Genomic DNA, 19,857 nt, shown 5'->3' on the forward strand with positions numbered 1-19,857 from the left:
GTTTTGTCAAGTATCTTTTAGACATTTTTCAGAAGGGCTGTGTTTTGAGAGTTATATTCAGTTCATTCTTGCCATGAGAGAGAGAGCCGTCTCTCTCTCCATACAACTTTGGTTCATTCTTGCAGTGATGTAGAAACTAACTTGAAATTGTGTTTGTGCATGAACTCGTGTTTGTGTTATTGACATAAAAGTATCTGCCTTTGATTACTAAGATCCTCAAACAGCAAATATCTGCTGATTACAAAAATAAAAGTAACAAAAAGTTGGCACATATTTTTGTTGCTGTATAACATTCAAACTATATCAGTCATTGAAAACAGAAATGAATTGTTTTAAGCATTTTATGCAATCATGCTGGTAAACAACCTGCAAAAGGACATAACAGTATGCCTTTCATTGCACTTATCCTCAAACACCGCAGAGTTGGCTTTGTCAGGCAAACATCTGCTAAATAATAGAACTACAAAACAAAAGATTAGTGAATACTTTACGTATATGAAACATTTGAACTGCATCATTTTGTTGATACATTGTAGGAAAGAACTCATAGTAATAGGGATGAATAGTTCAACATAATGAAATAATGAGGAATTCTGTAACAGCTTAGTCTACCTAGACGTGGGGAATGGGTCTCAGAGTAAATAATTGTCAATTTAAATGATTGTTTTCGGAAAGAAGCTAAAACATTTTTAGTTCAAGGAGAGGGGTTTTAAATAATTTTTCTTCTTAAAGCGAAAGTATCACAGTTATTTAGTACAGGAAACATTCTTCCCACAGAATGGGATTTTAACTGGTGAAACACCTGAACGTCCTCTTGAAGTGACTTCCAAAATTAAAACTGTTTAGACACAGTCGAGCCCTCAAAGCTGAGCAAAGATTGCTGGGTGTTAAATAAAGAGCAATCGTTTTAGACATTCTGGCGCATCATCATGAAATCAAGTCTTTTTTTTTTTTTTTTTTTTTGAAGGGAATTGATAATGAATTATTTTTAGTGTGTTTCACCCTTTTCATACAAAATCTTTAATGCCACAAATGGTTGTCATTAATTTCTCAATTCTGTCTTCTTTCTTATCTGGCTGCACACACACACACAGAGTGTTGGCAAAGATCTTTTGTTCACACTGTCCAGCCTGTTAGCATTCTTTGCCTACAAAAATGTGAAGCAGTTTATGATCTTTCTCTCAGTACAAAGCAGCTCTACCGTTACAGCTGGTCCTTAGTCATGGATGCATAAGTATTAGTAAACATTAATAGTCATAAAATATTTCGAAGTTACAGGAATGGGAAGCATTCCGGAATTTAAAAATGTAAAGATATTAACTAAGCCAAAAATTTCTTACAAGAATACAGCTCTGTTTTAGATATCTTCAACAGAGAAGCACATTAGAATTTGCCACAAAAAATTCAGCTGCTGTCATGCCGTTTGAGGAACTGCATGGACTAAGACTTTAATTTTATGTATTGATAACTATCTGCATTTTTCCCGACATCAAAACTAGAGAACCAGATTTAATGGAGCTTGATGCAGAATATGAAGTGAACTTTGAACGGATTCATTTACAAAAGGGATGGCGTACAGAAGCAGAAGATTTCAACATAACATTTTGTACCTGAGACAACAATACATGGAGCTGAGTGCACAAAAAATTCTATTCATGGACAGCTCTGATTTTAGAAATGTCAACTTCAAAGAAGACTGGAAATACTGATTTCATATGTTGCCGTATGTATTTTCGTTCTGCCATCTAATGCTCTGATCGATGACTTCCTGGTCATCTGGAAGGCTCTTATTTGTCTTCCTTAGGTGGTCCACCATGCAGCAAATCAGAAACTCGTACTCTTCCTGAAAGTAATGTGCATAATGATTAGGAAAAGAATTTGTAATTTTGCACCTCAGCAAAAAGCAGCAGTTACAAGACAAACTTCTGGCGAGCTATTAAGATGAATATTACTCAGCAATAAGACTTATCAGTCCTCTAATTTTAAATATTAATCAAAATATAAGTAGCTTAATTAAATTAGTATGCAGATATTCTACAAGATCTCAAAGATGCAAAAGTTACACAGAAAAGAATTATAAATTGCTCCTGTGGAAGTCATTTGACTTACAAAGTGCATGAAAGCTTGTGGTCTTGCATTCTGCAGCAGATGAGCTATTAAATAAGGTGAGGCTTGGCCATTCTCATCTATTGATCTCAAAGTTATTGCCAAAGCAATAAGGAAACAGCTTTTACTTGCTCCATCACTGTTGGGAGAAATTAAAAGACTTGCTTAGAAACTGACAAACATGATGAGCAAACTTGAAATCAGAAAATAAGACATTAGTCAAGTGGAACATGGCTTAATGATTGTCACTCAACAAAAATCAGTCACTTGTAGATGCCACTACACATACTCTCCTATGCCTACACCTAAAGAAAACAAAAAAATCCTCTCCTTCGCCCACACCTGCAGGCACACATTCCGTCAATGTGCACAAAAAACTTGCATACACTACACACCATCCTCATATCAGTTCTAACACTGACTACATAGACATACCCAAACATGCATTCACATATGGATGCTTGCTCTACACGAGGTCTACACAGTCCTAACCTGTGCCACACAGAGTCAAGTGAGGCTAGTGTTTAAAAACTTTCTCTGGCTGGACGAACAGGATGGCCTGTAAAAGATGAGAACATTCACACCAAAGCGCATCTAAAGTGCCTTGTACCATTGTTAAAGAACAGTCAAGCCAGTCCCATAATTTTCTAGTCATCATGGAGGGAGGTGTTAAAGCACCTAACTCGCTGCCAGGGTTTTTTTCTTAGTGTAGTGGCCTTATCTTCATAACTGCCTTACTTCTCCAGCCCTTTAAGGCTTGGGTACCCCATTCCACAGCTGGATCAGCTGGGGGAGGTACGGACTGTCATGAGTATTGAGCTGGTGAGTGTGCCTTTGGCCTCGGATGCCTCATGCTGGTACTCTAACCACTCAGCTATCTGCTTCCATACTACTTCTGTTACAAGAGGTTTTAGGATTTTGATAAGGGCAACAGGCTGATAAAATGAGTCAGGGTTAGGCAATACTTACAAGCACTGTATAAGTACTGGAGGTGGCGTTCCTTGACTTGGGACTTGCGCCAGGACCTTTGTCAAGGACAGCCATGGGGCAGTATTTTTCATGTTTAAAATATCAGGACTGCTCACCAGGTACACTTGAACAGATTGCCAAATGTCTCCCACTTCCTGCAGATAGAAGATGTTCATCACTTGCTGTTCAACTTCTCATTCACATTCATGGGCATTTTCAGTCTAAATGCATATATTTATTTTAAAGTATATTAATGTGATAAATGGAAAAGTTGTCTTGATAGAGAAAAATATTAAGGCAAAAACAGGTTTCAGTAATTGCATAAGCTTTTTGTACAGAATTCTGAACAAAATATTAACTTTTAAATGACAATTGGAAAAAACCTCTACTCATAAAACTCCTTATATACTTTAAGTAAAACCAAGCCAGTCTATATTTGAAACAATATGAAGATAAAAGATTGAGTAACTGGGATGACATTTCTGATTGATGATTTTTTAAAACCTCCCATAAAAATAACCAGCATGATTAAAAATGCTTTCTACAAAGCAAGATTAGAAAATTATTAATGCTGAAGTGTTACTATCATCACATAAATGGCCATGAATGAAACAAGATAGTGAGAGAAAAGGGTGAAAAGAATATCACCTTCCAACTTTCTGGACATATAATTATACAAATATAATTTGTTTGATCATAAACATATTTAGCGACATTCTTTTTCTTTCTTATGTGCATGGCTTAGCTGAATAGCTTAGTTTTGTCTACAAACCTTGTTCTGCACCATCAGAGTCTGTCTATGGATTCCATGTAACCATGGTGATGCATCCTTGCTACAGACAGTGAAAGGCCCAAGGGAAATATGACTACCTGGGACTGGAAAAAGTCCATCACTGTGCTGTGAAGACAATAAATAATAAACTGCTCTAGCGTGGTTCTTGCTTAACTGTGCTGTGAACACAAGAAATAATACACTGCTCTGGCATGGCTTTTGCTCAACCACATCAGCTCAGTACCAATTTCTACCCTGTTCTCATGGTTACAGTACAAAGATAGGCAGCATTTTTTTCTATTTGTATCTTTTCCATTATTCTGTTAGCGCTTTTAAAGAGAACTTTCTTAAGACAAAGAAGGCATAATTACTTCAGTGTTTTAATCACACAAACTAAGAGGATGTGATCTCTCTTTCGGATATAATAAAACAAGTCATTTTAAATCATTTCACTGGAACAAAAATAAGAAAGGAGACAAATGTATCAGCTGTCTCCTGATATCAGGCTTGCCTCCTTTGGACTGTTATTCTGTGAGAAAAACTTTATTACATGTTTAATAAAATGAAAAACTCTTGTCCCACCTGATCAGGTGGTCCATCAATCAACTGAACAATGGTCGCTACTTTCCAATCAAAAGTCATTCTCCAGAAATCCAATACAGTATCCGCAAGGGGCAGCTGGGTAGCAATGAATCCCATGTGGTCATAATGGGACTGTAGCATGGAAAGTATTGTAATTGTCAGCAAAGGTTGGAGTTTAAGGTATTTCTATCTCATGTTCATGAAGTTGGATAATATTCAAACTCATGTCTTTAGCATTTTTGGCCTATGGCCTCAACTGACTGAAGTTTAAAAATTATTTTTCTTCACACACTCATATCTGTCCTTTTACCTGGAGAATCAATTAGCTTAGACAGGTGGTTTTTCGTGTCGTTAAAAATATAATTAGTTAATATTGGTGTTTATTTCTGGAATGTCACCACAGTGAATACTAGGATTAAGTAGCCATAGCATACTATAGTAAAATTAGAGTCATAGCCAAGATAAGTTCTTACTCTGTGTGTGTGTGTGCATGCATGTAGAGGGGGAAAGGAATGGTGGGGAGTTGTTTTTTTTTCTCTCTGGAAAATGGCAAATAATTAACATTCAGATTTTGTGAGTTAAACCACAAAGGATTTTTGGCAGTAAACTAGATTTTTTTTTATCACTTCAATAAATTAATAACTTTTACCAAAAACTTTAACCGCTTGTTAAGTATTTCTCATCCCAGTACAAAATCGAACTGTAAATAGACACTTGGTAGCAGAACCAATATCCTCATTTGAGTCTAAACTGAGAAGATGAAGTTGTGTGCCCCTAAACCTGGAAGAAAAAGAAGTTTGATTTTGACCTGCACTGAATTTTCTCTACATGAAGTTAGTACCTCTATAAATGATTATCAACTGCACAAGCCAAACCACACTTACTGGCAGAAACACAGCATTGATGTAATCACTAGCTGACTCATCAGGGGTCCACAAACAAACACGGTACTCTTCCACTGCTCACAGAGGCATGTTACATCATGAAGATGACAAGGCATACAAAATTAAAGAATTACAGTGATAAAGAATAAAAAGCAAAATCTACGAAACTGCCATCATCCTGTTCAAACAGCATTATTTACAAGTTCATGTTATATGATCAAAATAAGGATCTTTGAGCCAACAAGAATTTTCTGTAAATATTGTGTGCCAATGCAAAGTTTCTAAACACTGCAATCAAAAGAATCCTCGCAGAGAAAATATATGTGGACAGTTGGAAGGACAAGTTACCATCACATTTGACTGGTCATATCTTAATTTGTTCAAGTAGTTGGGAAAGCCGATAGTCAAGTGGCTAGCACAATGGCGTCCAAACCTATAGGTGCACAGGTCTATGCTTATAAGGCACAGCAAGCTTTCCCCAGTGGACCCAGCTGGCATGAATGGGTACCTGATTCCAAAGAGGTTGGGGAAGGTAAGGCAGCATGGGAGAGGAGATGGGTACCACCCTCATACAAAGCTGGCCCTGAGAAAAGTGAGTTCTCTAACACTGAACTGCCCAAGGACCTGCAAAGGTTAGGGACGACCTTTACTTTCAAACAGTTATGCAGTTATTACATGTCTACATCTTAAAAAGAAAAGACAGTGCAGGCAAAACCTGGCAAGATGTCAGGGAAGCGATTCTTCCAGACATTTTCCTGCTGCCGAGCAGTTTTTGTTTGCTCCATGCTTGGTTGAGGGCGCTGGCTGTCAAGGGCCTGAATAGATAGTAGTATCACAGGTTAACTTAGACAAATCAGTCAGGTGACAAGATACCCTAACACTGATACAAAAATGATCACAAAATAGAGGGATTGATAAAATGCTACAGAGAGATGGAGAAATGTGATTATGATATCATGCTGCTTGGACCTTTAAAAAAAGAGCTATTGTTATCTTTTAATTTTTGGCTATTGACAGTTTCTTCACCTGGAACTGTGCCAGTAATTTCTTTCTCACACCATCAGGCAGTTGTGATGTTTTGTCGTCGGATTTCCACACGCTACCATGCAGAACATCATGTGCCATGATAACAGAGTCCATGCTTTCCAAAGCCTCTGCCAGTGCCTCATGCAAGAACCAATACTGGGCCTGTGAAATAAAAGGTAATATGTTTTCTGCAGCAAACCTTGAACAAACAAATCCATCAAAAGGTTAATAAAACAGACTACAAAGATAAAATGGTTTCCATGCTGAAGATAAAGAAATGGTGTAGCAAATGATAAAGGTAAATTAAAAAAACTTGAGGAATAGATAGTTTACACTACAACTAAAAAAAAAGATTAATGCAGATAAAAGGCCTTACAAGGTTTTGAACCATTTTCATGCGTTGTCTCCGTATATGTCTGACAGTAGGAAACACAGAGACACAACTAGTGGCTTCTGCCTCTCGTGTCAAGATGTCAAGTGCAATATAGGTACCAGACCTACCCACACCAGCGCTGAAACAATCATTAGAAATTAAAAGATTGTTGTAAGTTTTTCAACATGACAACCAGATGTGATGGTGGTGGTGGTGGTGGTGGGGTGTTGGTGGTGTTGGTGGTAGTGGTGGATGTGGTGGTGGTGGTGATGATTCATAGGGCTGCCTGCAGAATGCCTCTTTAAGAAACTATGAGTTCACAATCCAGTGGAAGGGAAGCATTCCAAATCCACTGACAAAATAATCAACTAGCTAGTTATCATTCTTTGTGAGCTGCAAATCCAAACATGTTCATAGATAAATGCTTCTGATCTGTGACTTCAATTTGTTTGGGCTGAAATAAAGGCATCCAAATTCACACCATCCTAATAACTGTAGATTTCTGAATTTCTGTATGACTCAAATAATTATAATTATATAATTCATTATGAATGTGTGTGTGTTCTGTATGTGCCAAGACAACAGTATACCTGCAGTGAACAAGAAGTGGTCCCTCATGGAGAGTGGGTGAATGCCGGACAAGGGTGTGGAAAATTACAAGGGCAGTGGGATTGGGAACATCATGATCTGGCCAGGCTGTGAACTGAAAATGGTGGATTTTTCGTGCCTCTTGGTTCTCCTGTAAAACAAATATATTGAGTTCACTGGGTGAAGTGTTTAAAAAACAGAAAAAACAAAGTAAACAAACATATACATACTTTAGGTAGACATTATTTGTTCATGAAAATGACTTGCCATTTACTAGACATCTTTACATGCACAAATATGCACATGTGTTCAGTCAACCATCTACACACCAAGACATTCTACAAGATAAACTCTAGGATTAAATTTTGGTGGACCACAAAAAAGAAACAGTACACTGTCACTTTGACAGAGAGGTTCATTATACAATAGTTTAAAAATACTTTGGTTGTTTGTTACAGCATGAAATCGCCGAGAGAAATTTTGAAGTGATGGTTTTCACAAACCTGATCTCCACTCCTAGATAGGGACAGTACTCGATGGACATAGTGAGAATAAGTGTTGACTTTGAGACATGTGATGCTATAGTGACCATATGCCTCGCTCTGTGCTTCATCTGGCCAGTACTTGGCACATTTTACCTTAAAATTATAAGACATTGAGATATACATTAAATAATGGTGAAAGGCCACAAAACCAGTCTGAACACAATTCCTTCAAGAAGCAAACAATACATCTTTATTGTCTACTTATGTCCACAACAGCGAAATTTTCCTTTGGTGGGGGCTTCCACGAGCAAAAAACTAAGTTAAATAGATTATGGCATTGAAATTAAATAGATTCATGCACGCACACACCTATTGATCTTCCCTCTAATACCACCTCTGAAAAAGCTCACTTTAATTGTAACTATATAAGCTCCACATATATCTTTTCATTTCTGGTAATGCCACGAGATAGGTTTCTGTGACAATCTTTCTACAATTTTCATGCATTCATTCACCTTAGGTGGCTCCACCAGATTGGTTAGCATGACAATCTTTCCACAATCCTCACTCCAAACCATATGCCAGAAATCTGGTATTGTTCCAGGCAGGGGTCCTGTTTTAAACCATGAGCAAAATTTTATTAGCACTTACATTGTTTTTTATTGACTGAAATGTGCCCAGACTACTTGGTCAAATGCGGACAAATGAAGGTTTCTCCAATGATAGCGATGACGAAGCCTGTAATGCTAGTCCTCATGGCAGCAGCAGAGAGATCAGCTTTCAAAAGCATGTCACCTTGACCATGATGGTAAAGAAAATACAAACAACGAATACCATATATGAAAACCACAATGAATATATACATATATACATATAGTACAAAACTTGTTTTCTACCTTATTTTGTAGTTTTAATTAATGCTGAGACCACCAAAAGTCCACTGGTCAAGTTTCCACAGCTCTGTTATTGGCGTTGGAGGATGCTCAGGCATAGTTGGCGTAGTTGCAAATCTTGACCATTGGCCATTGGCACCATAATTGCAGGCCAGGATGTGGGCCGCAGTGTTCTCAATTTTATAATATCTCCGCTTCGCAGCACAAAAAAGGACAACACTAGGCTACCCAAGCAAGAACTCGATTTGCTGCTGTAATTATGTACCAGGGTAGTCAGCGCTGACAAAAGTCAGTTAAGCCTCTCGACAGATGAGAAACTTTCCTTTTCCAAGCTGTGTGGTGGGAGGTCCGTTTTCTTGAAAACTTCACGGTTTTCTTTGTTTTACAAAGTCACGTATGTTCGGTTGGGTAAAACAACGGCCATTATAAACTATTATTGTTATTACAGATCTGAGGAGGACTGAATTGTGTTGTTCATAAAAAAGAATATACATCTGTGAATCGGACTATGCCAAGACATATATATATATGAACTTTGGAAAACCTTTGGAACTTTAGGAAGCAAAGTATGCATGCGGGTTAAATTGTGATGCCTCTCAGTGGAAACAGCCACAGGCTGCAATGTGTGGAGGAAATTGAAAAGATGTGTTGTAAATAATTCTTACATATTTATTGATTTTAGTATATACATTTTATATATATATATTGCTGTATATACGTTATTAATATCTCTGTCCCTTTTGTTTAATTATATTTTGCTATTATCATTATCCTACAATTTCTTGGTTGTGTGGGTGTGAAGGAGTGTTAATGTTTCTGTTGTAGTATTTCATGTGAAAATCCATTATGCGATACAGGTTCATTACATATATATATATGTGCACACATTATATTATGTGTGTGAAATAAATTTGCCCATCTTGATATTTCTTTAAAAGCATAAAACAGCAGGAATGAAATGGTACCAACCTTGAGTTGCTATGTATGCCATACTTTCTTTGTACCCCTGTTGTATGAAATACACATATTATAATCTATTTTATTTAAAAAGAAACATAAAACATAAGACATAGTTTATTTAATACACAAAGCACACCATTAAACAGAAGCAACAACATGCAGTAGTAAACATGACAGTGCCTTGATGAACATGGAGAAGTGACAAGTGAACAGAGAGACAATGATCCACTGACAGCTCACTTCCCATAGGACACTACACCTTGTTCACAAATGCAAACTTGTTTATGTAAATACACAATAAAATATTTCTCACATCAATGTAGCTGGCATTGATATAGTCTGTGTCATCTCTCTCTATGGGTCTCAGAACAACTCGATTGTTGTCATCTGTAAAAATGAAGGCAAAAGACCAGTGTCCAACGCTGTTAATCACAGTTAACTCATGAAATTGTTATTACAATGTGTTAGCTCTTCCCCACTAACAGGCTAGACAGCACTAGAACGACTGTCTGTAACCTGATAGTAAGTAGTCTAGACAACACTGGTACAACTGTGGTGTGTCAGAAGCTGTTTCTTATACTGTACTTACATGGATACAGTCCCTTGAACCTGTTTCTGCTGATGTTCTGCGGCAGTATAGCATCATTAACTGAGTCACAGAAATCACCTGGTAGCGCCTACAAAAAAAAAAAGAAACAGTTCTGAAGATAATTATATATTATAAATCTAGGTTTTATGTCTGAAGACTAACAGCTCGTTGATTACATGATTTGATATCAAAAACATGATCATGAGACAGTAGACAGTCTGGTGATTAGAGCAACATGAGATAGTGGATAGTTTTGTGATCAGAGCAACAGAAGAAAGTGGATATTCTAGTGATTAGAATAACATGAGAGAGTGGATAGTCTGGTGATACATGAGAGTATATAGTCTGGTGATTACAGCAACATGGGAGAGTGAATAGTCTGGTGATTAGAACAACATAAGAAAGCAGATCATCTGGGGATTAGAGCAACATGAGATCAAGTGGATGGTCTGGTTATTAAAGCAACAGCTTACAAATCAGAAGGCGTGCAATCTCGATGCCAGTTAATTACTAGTTGATCACCCCCTACTCCCCACTGAAAATTGGGGAAGGTAGAGTAGTGAAGGAGAAGAACTCTTGGTCAGTGTACTACTCTTATTTGACCTGGAGAAGGCTACGAAGGAAACCAGTGAGGGAGATGAGATAAGCACGGTTGGCCCGAGAGGGACCTAACACCTGATCACTTCCCTAGGACGGGATGGTCACGTGACTACATTAATCTTACCTTTTACACCTTTGAATCTCCTTATGTATATCTAGATGAAGGCAATGAGTTGGAGTGATGAGTTCTGGTACAAAAGATTTGCCGCTGTTCTGCTCTACTAGCACTGAACTAATTCACAAGCAATAGCTAGAGTAATTATACAGACGCAATACCTCGTATTCACGGGTGAAGCCGTTATTTTTCAGCAGGTGGCTCGTGTGATTTCGGAAGTTCTGGCAAGAAATCGGTGTGGTTGTTGGAGCAAATAGCTGGATAGTGTTAGCATACACAGCATCTTCTTGTCCACCACCAGGTGTTAGACTGCTGGTCTGATCAGCAATCCCTGTACCAGAGAGACCAATGTGTAGGCTGTCTCCCCTGTTCACTCCAGAGTCTGGTAGGGAGAGGGACATGGAGCTGTCACTGCTTCTCCTACTCATCATGGCTCCGCAGGTCTTTTTCAACCTCCTCCTGGAATATGACAACTCAGCATTCGATCAACAGTTTAAGCAGTGAGAAAGAACAACTGCTTTAAGTTGTACTGTACATTAAGAGGAGTAAACACCTTCGTCCTTCTCTTGACTTACATAAATGTATTGTATATTCTGTTCTTCATGATTGACGTCCATGTCCATCGGAAGCTAAGTGTAATGTAAATAATTGTTCTCTGTAAATTATATCTGGAAAGGATGGACAAGGTGTCAGATCTGAGGTCACGAGAAGGACAGGATTTGTGTCAACTCAGAATGATGTTCTCTCTTCATTCCTTTCTAAAGTCAATCATTTCTCAACTAAACCTCACGAACACACGAGTACGCATACATGTACACATGTATACACGCAGGCACGCATGCGCGCGCGCACACACACACCTGTTCAAGAAGACAGCAGCTCCGGCGACAATTACAGCCACGGAAACAATCACAATCACGGAAATGACGATAGTGCGCATTGGGAAAGACTGAATGTTGGTCGGGAACACACTCTGATGGTTCACACCTGTCATGGGCAATAATATTTCAACAGAGTATGATGAGTCATCAATGATCGTCGTCGTTCTATTCATCAAGCATAACATCAGCCACAACTCATCATCATCACCATCATCATCATCCATCCATCCTGATGGCTTGGCATTGTGCAAAAAATGATCACACACACACACACAGCTTACCTGCGACTGTAGATGTATCTAATAACTTAGGATGTCTATCTGTTGTACCAGGAGTGTTCCAGCGTTCTGTAGAAGACATCAGGAAAGGTCCAAGTGTTTCAGGACCAGGAGTTGTTGGAGGGCCACGGCTTACAGAAGGACCAGGAGTTGTCCGTGTCTGGCTTGTAGTAGGAGGCTCTTGTGTGACCGTCACCTTTGGTGTGCTGTGTCTGACGTCGGACGATGTGACCTGGACGACTCCAGTGCTCGTTCTCACCATCGCTGTTGTTGTTGTCTTTTCCCCACCTGAAGCTGATGATGTGTGCAACAAGTTCGTCACACCGTGAAACCAAAACACTTCTTCTTGTCATTCTCTTTCTGTAATTACTATCGCTACTTCGGCTTCTACTGGAGGTGGGTTGGTATTCTATGTCTATACTATACTTACTATACTTACTGTAACACTATCACGGCTACTGCTGTATATATTTGCTGCTGTACGTGGGAAGACAAGATGGAGAAGAGAACAACAGAAAATTGTCTAATGCTCGAGAAACGTAGAATGCAGTCACAATCAGTGATTGTCTGATAACAAATATAGAAGCTAACATATCGAGATGAAAATATACGCCGAATGGACAATAGTTTGGTTTAATTCCAAAGAAGATTAACTTGGAAAAGTTCTTTGGTGTCTTGATTTTGAGTTATTTGTCACTGCTACATTCTTCTGAAAATAATGCAAACTAGGTGTTCACCTGTTGTGGGACACACGCTGCTTTCATTACAGGTTTCGTTTTCAAAGCAGGATGGACACTTTATGCTGCAGTTTTGTCCATACCATCCATGTGCACACCTGCCGCCATCTGGAAGTGAGGTAAGTGAAACATATACAGTCTTCTGGCACTAACTGGAATAAGACAAGAACAAAAGCCACGTAACATGTTTGTTTTTGCTCTACCAGGACCTTGCTGCAGCTGTGAAACTTCTCGAAGGAGTATAAGATAATCTCAAAATATTGAACTCGATTGTCTTCAGTCGATTCGACCACCGAGAACATAAGTTACTCTTGAATGTAAAGACACATTTGTTGCTAACTGTATGTAAATAAAACCAAATTTTTCTTCTCTACCAATTAGTTACGTGACATACAGAGATTAACCACCATTGTTATCAAATAAAAAAAATTAAAAAATAGTCGCTATTCGAAGTGCTTGACGCATAGATATGTGTGTATGAGTGAACAAAAAAATTAATTAACTAAACTGATTAACATAATTTAAGCAATAATAGAACCGTCATGGTCACAAATCGGGTCTCTTTGGTACAACTTGGAATGGTTTGTAAAACTACCAGCCTACCTGACTGTTTGTCAGATTAGCCACTTACGGAGTTTATTGAGACTTGCTTGGATAAATTTCAAGTTTTTGAATAGGTAGGGCACAACATATTAGGAAAGGATCAGTAAATTAAGGTAAAGTCTTTTTTATTGTTTGTTTGTTTGTTTGTTTGTTTGTTTGTTTGTTTGTTTGTTTGTTTGTTTGTTTGTTTGTTTGTTTAAGATACAGCCGTAAGTAGTCAGACAGCCGTCAAGCAAGAACACCATCGTTTGATGAAGCCGCCGGAATAGAGCCTGTGGCCAGAGGACAGGTGTGAACGTCAGCGAGAACAGTCTGGCCTCACTGAGGAAGATACTCACAGGTGTGAACATCGGCTACAGCAGACTGTCCTCACTAAGATACATATGTCATAGGTGGCCAGATTGACCTACCGTGAGAAAAATAGTCCGCCCTAAACCCCGTCACTTGTAATTCACTTTTAAACTCCATCCTTCATTAAAATGTGAAAATGTTACAATAGATAGAAAACTAATTTATGTTGACATGGGTCCACTTTCTCGAAAAATTCACTTATTTCGTGGCTGAATTATCGCAGAGATGATGATTTGGTCGAATCGGCTATTGGCTGTGGTCGACTCGACGATGGGTTTTGGTCGTGGTCGAATCAAAGAGGGTCAACCTTTCTCGACCCTCTTTGGTCGAATCGACCGGCACCAGTTCTGAACCCATAATATTTCTATCATTGCTACTGTAATGACAAGATGGTACAGTGAAATATTTAAATTAATCACCCACAACTGTTCCCTTAACGGAAGACCGTCACTACTTGAATCAACATTATACCACATACCACATCCACATACTAATTTAAGCACCCACATACACATACATTTACAAACATACAAACAGTTCCTCGGGTAAGAACACTAGTCCACACACCTACCATTGCAATCACCTGTCCACTTGTCACACTTCTGTCCATTCGCGCATCTGCATGGCTGGCAGCCATTCTCTGGACCCCACCAAAAATCTTTGCACCCTGAAATATTGGATGTGATTGAAAACACAAATATAAACAAACACAAGTTGGACATGTTTATCACCGAGCGTGAGTTTACGTGATTTTAGAAACAATGTACCATACATAGATTTGCCATAATGTGAAAATTTTTTTCCAGATGAATAAACTGAGTACCCCACTCCCCCCCCCCCCCCAAAAAAAAAAAAAAAGTTTATTAACCGTCTATCGTTCTCTATCTTTCTTAACTCAGGCAGTAGGTTTTGCATTTTCTCAGGTGGCATTACAGCAGCCAACGAAATACAAAATGTAGATATTTATGTCTTTCCCTCCGTCATTTTCTTTCCTTTTCTCTCTTTTGCACACACAGAGAAAGAGTGAGACAAAGAGAGAGACGCACACACAAATATATGTATGATTATATTTAGCACTTACAGTAAACTTTGACATTACAAAGCTTAATTGAGTTCTCCGTTGCACAGGCAATTTTTATCTTAGCTGCTTTCACATCGTGATGACAACTGAGGACGATCGACCCAGTGACAGGACCGCTGGGTACAGAAACGTTGCACTTATTCTCGCCAAACGTCACGTTGCATCCAGATAGGTAAAATTGTTCACCTTAAACACACGTGTCGTATTATCTTTTAAAAAATTCACGAGTTACCTAAAAATACACCTGTAGTATATTCATTTTAGAACTTTTCTTTAACTGGCAGCCAAAGCCGCGTCTACGTGACATTTTAATTAAAAGCTTGTAAGGGCTTTTGTAATAAGATGTTTCATAGGAAGTTACAACTTGCAAAATCTCCTTTATAGAAGTATTGTAATTTAACAATCTTATTAACAAAAGTTATTATCTCCAAATTTGCCTATAATTTTCTCTATCTATACCTTCTGGAAAGAACAATTCAATATGTTGAAAATTTTCTGTTCCGTTTTTGAATGGTATGCTTTTCCACGACTCATTAATCGGCAGACAACGTGAGGGTGTTCCCTTGCGAAGCGGAATATTTCCTGAAAAACAAATTAACAAGTATTTGTCTACATAATCTATTGTCGTGTTTGTCTAATAATTACACATTTCTTCAATTTCAAAAAATAGGTCTGTTATTATCATTTTTTTTCATTTATTTTTGCCCCTGAGTGTGGAGGTTTCTATGAGAGCTTTCGGCACTATACTTACTAAGATTTCGCTTGCGTCTAAATGAGTATTTCACCAATGATGTTTATGAACTTGTTTCGATGTCCAGATAGGGCAACCACACACGGTGAGTTATGGGGTTATAGACTGATATTCTGGTCTTTCGTTGTTGTTCACAACGGGAAGAACTACATGACAAGACCCTCTTGGTGGTTGTCCTCTGGTTTATCCACCATAGCTTTATTGTGAAAGGTCATATTGTAATGACACTTGATTGGTAATAAGACGAAGTTGTAAAGGTACTTGTCTACACTTGACAGTAAACCTGATGAAAATAATTATTCTCACGTATACGCCTTGTGCAGCAAGTACCGTCCCAGCCATCTTTGCATTTTGAACATTCATTCGAGGTCTTGCAGGTGTCCTTTAAGGTGCATTTCTCACAATTACCTGCAAATATAGATAGAAAAAAAACGTATCGTGATTATTTATTTTTGACATGATATGAAATAAAGGATAGTTAAGAATGCCAGTTTAGATGGATTATTTACCAAAACCGCGTTCTGTGTGGCTTTAATTAACTCACTCGTGTCAATAGACTGATTCAGCCATTGTATGCAGGGCCGCCGAGAGCCAGCCCGGGCCCCGGGACAGACGACCTCTCCGGGCCCCTTGTACTTGTAATCGTAAATTATTTTCCCAGTATATAATGTATGTTTACAATTCGAATCTCAATATCTAAGCTCAAACTCAACTTCTGCATGTGTAATGCTTGGGTGTTCTGTCCTTAGACCTTTCTTTAAAAGAAAAAGAAAAGGAGAAGAAGGAAAAAAAATCCACAGACCAAGGCCGGGCCCCCTTGACAGCCGCGGGCCCGGGTACACCAGACCCCCTTGTCCCCCCATCTCGTCAGGCCTGATTGTATGTCTGCAGTACCAATGGTCTCAAACTAACTCACCACTTCACTTGTAACAGATCAGTGTCATTCACGTTATTTCAAATGTTTTAATTTTTTAATCATGTGATTACAGACAATAGAGACCTAAATAATCACATAAAGATATAACATATTAACATGTGGGTTATCATTTTCCTCCACGGGGAACAAATTATAACACATATGTATTAAGCAAGTATGAGATATAGATCGTAATCATGATGTAGAGTCACGGGTTGGTCACAAAATGAAGTGACAGTATCTAAGGCGAGGGTCTTTATGATAGCTTAATGGTCCGCAAGTAGCCAGCGGTTGTGATATAAATATTTCTATAGTTCTGTTTTGAAGAGGTGTAGATTAGATTTTAGTTGTTATGTATAAGGAGAGATGGTGTTTACTAGTACACAAGGTGAGCACTTAAAACTTAACTTAAATAAATCAAAATGGGAGTATGAAGTTTGTTAGATAATTTTTAATTCCTTTTCATGATTAAAAAAGTGTAGAGAGTCTATCAGACCATTGACTATTTTGTAAACAAAGAGGGATCGAATTGGTGTTTGATCCGAGCCAGCAACTAAGACTTATCATGGCAAGGCAGCCAGCCCTGTTAACAGATGCTACATGCAGAGTAGAAAGAACAACGTGCGCGAGGCGAGAGCTGAACCCAGGACAGCAAACCTTCAATGTATTGGTGACCGGCACTAACCTTTGCGCCACCAGACTGCCCTTGGTAAGAGGAAAGACAGTAGCAAGTGAGATATAAAAAATATATGAAAAAATAATGCAGATAAGAAGACCGAGGATTCACTCATTCCATTTTATCAAGATGAAAGTGAGCTGCTTGAATAGACTTACATATATTTTGGGTACAATTGGTGTTCCCCCATCCGAAGTGGCACCCACCAGGACAATCCTTCTGATTGGCTGAGCATCCACTTTTACAGTGACATTGTAATGCCGTATACCCTGTAAACCGTCACAATATAACAATCGTCACACAATTCCACTAAGTATCTCATAATAAGAATGAACTGCAGAGAAAGACATCACTCTAGGGACCATCCATCAGCGATCTTGAGTAACAAACTCCTCCGATCATCACCGGTAAATATTCTCCTGATCTCCTAAGGCTTGATTTCAGATTTTCCGAAATGCGTCTTCTTCTTTCAACCTGCATTAGTTGTCCTTGATAAGAGGTAAGGGGGTAGGGTGGAAGATTTGTCTTGACATTGTTCATCATTTACTTTTATTAATTGTCTCTTGGATACTGTGAAGTGCACAGCAAAGTGAGCTTGCCTGTTTGGTTTAAAACATTTTCATGTAAAAAAAAAAAACCAAACAACAAACTCGTCGCCAATAAATATTTCTTTAAAAGCCTAGAATACATTATAGGGCTTCACAGTGAGCAACACATTCCCATAATAATACACACACACACCTTACTTTCCTTTCACCATCAAAACATTATTTTTCCATGCCTACATAAAGCATTAACTTTACATTTCAAGTGCGGCAACGGGGATATTCATGTTCAATAAACTATCGTATGAAAAGGATATTCAAATGCACATGGATAACACCAAAATATTAGAAGCAAAAAAAGACAACAAAAAACAATAAAAACAAACAACTTTCTGTGACTGATATTCAGACTGTACCTTTTAAGAAGCAGGTGACCATCAGTAGAACCGCCAAGGACAGAGGACTTCCACTGTTATACAGCATCATTCTCTCCAGAAGAAAGACTGTTGGTAGCAAACTGACTTTGTGGGATGCTGCAGACTTTTTTGAAGCAGGAAGTTTAACGAGTTCTTGATGGCAAACATCATGGCGCGTCCTTTGGCATGTTTGTAATGTTGTACTTCCGTTCTTCACAAGTGGTGTACTAACAAGTACCCCTGATTCATGCCAACAGGAGTTAATAATTCACTAACTAGCAGCATCCTACTGTTAAAACACTGAGCCTCATAAAAACATTTTATGAAAAATTCATATTCGAGGAACGTGATATGACCATCAAGAACTAATCACGTGACTGGACATCATTCATACATACATTTGGTCTATGCAACCGCTTTTCTCCATCCCTGCTGTGTACGATTCTTCATGCTGTCAGATGAAAGTACTTCTAATAACCATTCGGAACGGAAGGACGGAAGTGATCGTGCATGCTATTAAAGTGACTAATGATTGTAGATAAAGCCTGTAATAACGAGAGAAATTTTTGTCACTACATTAGACCTTCAGAAAAACCACCAACCGCATATATTAATAATAAACTGTTTGAGTGAAGCTGAATCACGAGATTCAGTAAATGTGTTTATCACCTTTTACATTTTCAGCTTTTGTCAGAGAATGACATTTGGTGATTGATGTTTTGTTGGTGTGACATGTCATTTGTCACTACGCTGCTTGCATCGGTGTCAATCGTGTGTTTGCGTGTGTGTCAGTATGTCTTTCTGAAATACCTCTCCAAGTTTGTCATATTTGTTGGCGTTTAAATATTTCTGGGTTTGCCAAACCTCTGATTTTTATTTATTTATTTATTTATTTATTTATTTATTTATTTATTTATTTATTTATTTATTTATTTTTATCTCGATAAAAAATCACTGCAACGATTAACTCTTAACGGCTAGAGTTTGTGGTAGGGTAAGGAGGTTAGTGTGTCATTTGGCTAAGCTATATGTATTTGCTTATATAACAGTAGGAATACGAGAGTTCATTGCTAGTAAGGCTTTTTGTTGTCCTGTGATGTTCCTTGTTCAGATTCCTTTAATACGGTTGTTTTTTCTTTGTACACTGGGTATCGATGGTGTGATTGACTGATTGGATGATTAAAGAGTATTGAATTGTCTTATGCAAGGATGTTGAACAGTGAAGATACTGGGGTGGGGAGGAAAATAAACACAATAAATATTAACTGTTTAAAACATTTTCACAAAAGAAAGTTTAATCGGGTGGTGGCGATAAAAATGTTATAGAAGGGCGACATGCTGGTGATATAATTTATTTCGAAAGATGTCCCGGTTTGTTAGGTCGGTTGATATTTCCTTTCACGAAATAATAATCAGATGAATTAGTTACCTTTAAAAGAGTTGTTAACTGTCAAATGACTCTAAAAGCTGTGGATCGTCGACTATAAAGATTGATGTTATTATTTAAGTCCTATGCGAGTTAAAAGGATGAAAAAGAAAGTAAAGTGCACATACAATGAACACAATCAAACTAGACTAATTCCCAGCAAGTTTGAACCTTGTTAATCGACCAAGCGCGGAACAACAATTAGAGATCAGCAGGATGTTATCTCTCACGACCATTGCAAAGCCTGGCTGCTC

At 38.2% G+C, this 19,857-nt stretch overlaps 1 protein-coding gene across 4 annotated transcripts; it reads right to left on the minus strand.

Annotated features, from left to right (window-relative positions):
- Nucleotides 1-325: 325 nt before the first annotated feature.
- LOC112571410 (receptor-type tyrosine-protein phosphatase alpha-like) lies at nucleotides 326-18,691 on the minus strand. 4 transcript variants are annotated; one of them, XM_025250342.1, is made up of 26 exons: nucleotides 18,576-18,691; nucleotides 18,178-18,417; nucleotides 17,375-17,485; nucleotides 15,931-16,032; nucleotides 15,333-15,455; nucleotides 14,874-15,059; nucleotides 14,364-14,459; nucleotides 12,839-12,946; nucleotides 12,105-12,395; nucleotides 11,803-11,929; nucleotides 11,104-11,401; nucleotides 10,228-10,315; nucleotides 9,952-10,025; nucleotides 9,648-9,684; nucleotides 8,301-8,398; nucleotides 7,804-7,938; nucleotides 7,303-7,451; nucleotides 6,716-6,851; nucleotides 6,340-6,501; nucleotides 6,029-6,128; nucleotides 5,314-5,387; nucleotides 4,430-4,561; nucleotides 3,848-3,973; nucleotides 3,076-3,230; nucleotides 2,110-2,245; nucleotides 326-1,843 (listed from the first exon to the last, which is right to left on the minus strand). In XM_025250342.1, exons 2-26 carry the CDS (start codon nucleotides 18,245-18,247, stop codon nucleotides 1,712-1,714), a joined length of 3,246 nt encoding a protein of 1,081 aa, XP_025106127.1. In that variant the 5' UTR covers nucleotides 18,248-18,417; nucleotides 18,576-18,691; the 3' UTR covers nucleotides 326-1,711. The 4 variants fall into 4 exon arrangements, with proteins under 4 accessions (XP_025106127.1, XP_025106126.1, XP_025106128.1 ...); XM_025250341.1 differs by having other exon boundaries at nucleotides 18,178-18,626; XM_025250343.1 differs by lacking the exons at nucleotides 18,178-18,417; nucleotides 18,576-18,691 and adding an exon at nucleotides 16,427-16,547.
- Between the last annotated feature and the right edge of the window lie 1,166 nt (nucleotides 18,692-19,857).

The sequence above is a fragment of the Pomacea canaliculata genome, linkage group LG9 (assembly GCF_003073045.1).
Source record: "Pomacea canaliculata isolate SZHN2017 linkage group LG9, ASM307304v1, whole genome shotgun sequence".
Lineage (NCBI taxonomy): Eukaryota > Metazoa > Mollusca > Gastropoda > Architaenioglossa > Ampullariidae > Pomacea > Pomacea canaliculata.

Bases quoted from the DNA above. Each gene is read 5' to 3' on its own strand.
- LOC112571410 (XM_025250342.1), bottom strand. From the start codon at position 18,247: ATGATGCTGTATAACAGTGGAAGTCCTCTGTCCTTGGCGGTTCTACTG. The intron at 12,396-12,838 runs GTGAACACCTAG...ACACATCATCAG, and splicing joins CAGCGTGTGTCCCACAACAG to CTTCAGGTGGGGAAAAGACA. The intron at 3,231-3,847 runs GTTTGTAGACAA...TTCTATCTGCAG, and splicing joins CTCTGATGGTGCAGAACAAG to GAAGTGGGAGACATTTGGCA.